We start from the raw sequence: 442 nt of genomic DNA, 5'->3' as shown, positions 1-442 counted from the left end.
CACACACACACAATATTTGTATTTTGGTTTTGCAATCTAATAATACCTTGTTTTCCAAGTAGACACCATTCCTATCACCTCTGAGGCTAATCGCAAACGAGGCTCCTTATCTGAGTGGCCGGAGCTCAGACCGCTTAGTGCTCGAGATGCTAAGCAGGAAAAATATTCGAAATTGAGAGTGTCGACGAAAATATAATGGAAGGAAACTATTTCACATTTATTGCAGATAAGGCAGGAAACATTCTGGGTCATGTTAAGTGAATTCCTGACGTGGATCGGGACGACTCTGGGGCCAGCGGGGTCGTGCCTGCTCGCCCTGGTCGTCCTCCTGCTCATCTTCACTCCCGGTGGTCGCCCAAAAAACTACCCACCAGGTAAATGCGCGTCCGGGGAGATTAGCATTCTTATCATGGAGCGGCGTGAGGTTATACATTCGCCATGT

At 47.7% G+C, this 442-nt stretch overlaps 1 protein-coding gene across 1 annotated transcript in view; it reads left to right on the top strand.

Moving 5' to 3' along the window:
• LOC119593177 (methyl farnesoate epoxidase-like) overlaps window positions 1-442 on the top strand; it is a 6,097-nt gene that overhangs the window by 609 nt on the left and 5,046 nt on the right. The window contains exon 2 of the mRNA XM_037942155.1: window positions 227-374. Coding sequence (XP_037798083.1) covers window positions 251-374 — 124 coding nt within the window. The 5' untranslated portion in view covers window positions 227-250. The remainder of the gene's footprint in view (window positions 1-226; window positions 375-442) is intronic.

Source organism: Penaeus monodon, chromosome 31, assembly GCF_015228065.2.
Source record: "Penaeus monodon isolate SGIC_2016 chromosome 31, NSTDA_Pmon_1, whole genome shotgun sequence".
Lineage (NCBI taxonomy): Eukaryota > Metazoa > Arthropoda > Malacostraca > Decapoda > Penaeidae > Penaeus > Penaeus monodon.
This window is presented reverse-complemented; position numbering and strand designations above follow the sequence as displayed.